The sequence below is a fragment of the Penaeus monodon genome, chromosome 22, assembly GCF_015228065.2.
Source record: "Penaeus monodon isolate SGIC_2016 chromosome 22, NSTDA_Pmon_1, whole genome shotgun sequence".
NCBI classification, from domain to species: Eukaryota; Metazoa; Arthropoda; class Malacostraca; order Decapoda; family Penaeidae; genus Penaeus; species Penaeus monodon.
In genome coordinates, this window is record NC_051407.1 from 21,361,056 (window position 1) to 21,362,126 (window position 1,071).

Sequence of the window (1,071 nt, forward strand, 5' to 3'; positions counted from 1 at the left end):
TCATGCTCATTACCGTAATTATGTTCCCTTCAGTATGCATGAGTGCTTAATGAGTCTCACCTTCTTGAAGAAGTGCAGGCCGTGTTGCGTGATGATCCTGAGGGCGAGGTAGCAGTTGAGTGACATCCCTGAACCTCGAAGGAGGTTGAAGAACTTGCACTCCCAGCGGTGGTAGGTGGCGAGTGCCAGATCGCGGCACCGCGGCCCACAGAACGCTACACCGGCGCACCACCGGCAAGGCACCGCCGCTTTGTTAAGTAACCTAAGACAGAACGAGAAGGGACCGTGATTAAAAAATAATAAATTGATTCTAAAAAGTACGATCACTACGTTGCTTCTCATATTTCACTCCTACAACGTGACGTAATGTGCCTGAAATAACAAAGAGGTCCGACGCACTGGTGAAAGCAGTGTGTGCAGTGTGTGCCACCCACTTCCAGCTTCAGCACGGCGCTGTAAGGTTTTTCTGCCATCAGGATCTTGCCCGCCGGTACATCACGGTTCACCACGACATATCGACCTGTGGAGAGAGCGCTGTGGTTGTTTTGCAAGATAACAGTGCAAATAAATTATAAAAAAAAACTCATTTTCGAAACTTCCGATATGCCTGAATATATTTCTAGTTATTTAATGTCACGTGTCAGTGCATGTCCGTGCGTACACCTCTAATCTATAATGAAGACATAACTGAAGAGAAAATTATGCAAATTCTTCTCATAGTTAAGTAGGTCTGACAAAACAGCATTTACTTAACGGCATTGATTCTCATTTAAGAAATCGACACCAAATACGTAAATAAAGAGATAAACAAATACAAAAATACTCACCAGCCTCAGCAGAGCTCTCCAGACTGACGGCGGCCGAGGCATTGGGTAAGACGGCGCTGGGGCCCTCGTGCAGCAGGGAGCCAGAGGAGGGCCTCTCAGCGGATTTCTTCTCTGTCAGTATTTCGGTATGCTTTTTAGAGGTCGAGGTATGCGATGTCAAAAGTATTGCCAATTCAATTCTCTTATTTGTCAGAACATTTGTCAGTGTTGCACAGTATAATAAAAAGCAATACAAGTAACTAAT

The 1,071-nt window shown here is 45.2% G+C and overlaps 1 protein-coding gene across 1 annotated transcript in view; it reads right to left on the reverse strand.

Annotated features, from left to right (window-relative positions):
• LOC119586987 (SET and MYND domain-containing protein 4-like) overlaps nucleotides 1-1,071 on the reverse strand; it is a gene marked incomplete at its 3' end in the record, with an annotated part of 7,425 nt that overhangs the window by 1,216 nt on the left and 5,138 nt on the right. The window contains 3 exon segments of the mRNA XM_037935729.1: nucleotides 61-262; nucleotides 400-520; nucleotides 828-938. Of these exon segments, the coding sequence (XP_037791657.1) occupies nucleotides 61-262; nucleotides 400-520; nucleotides 828-938 (434 nt within the window).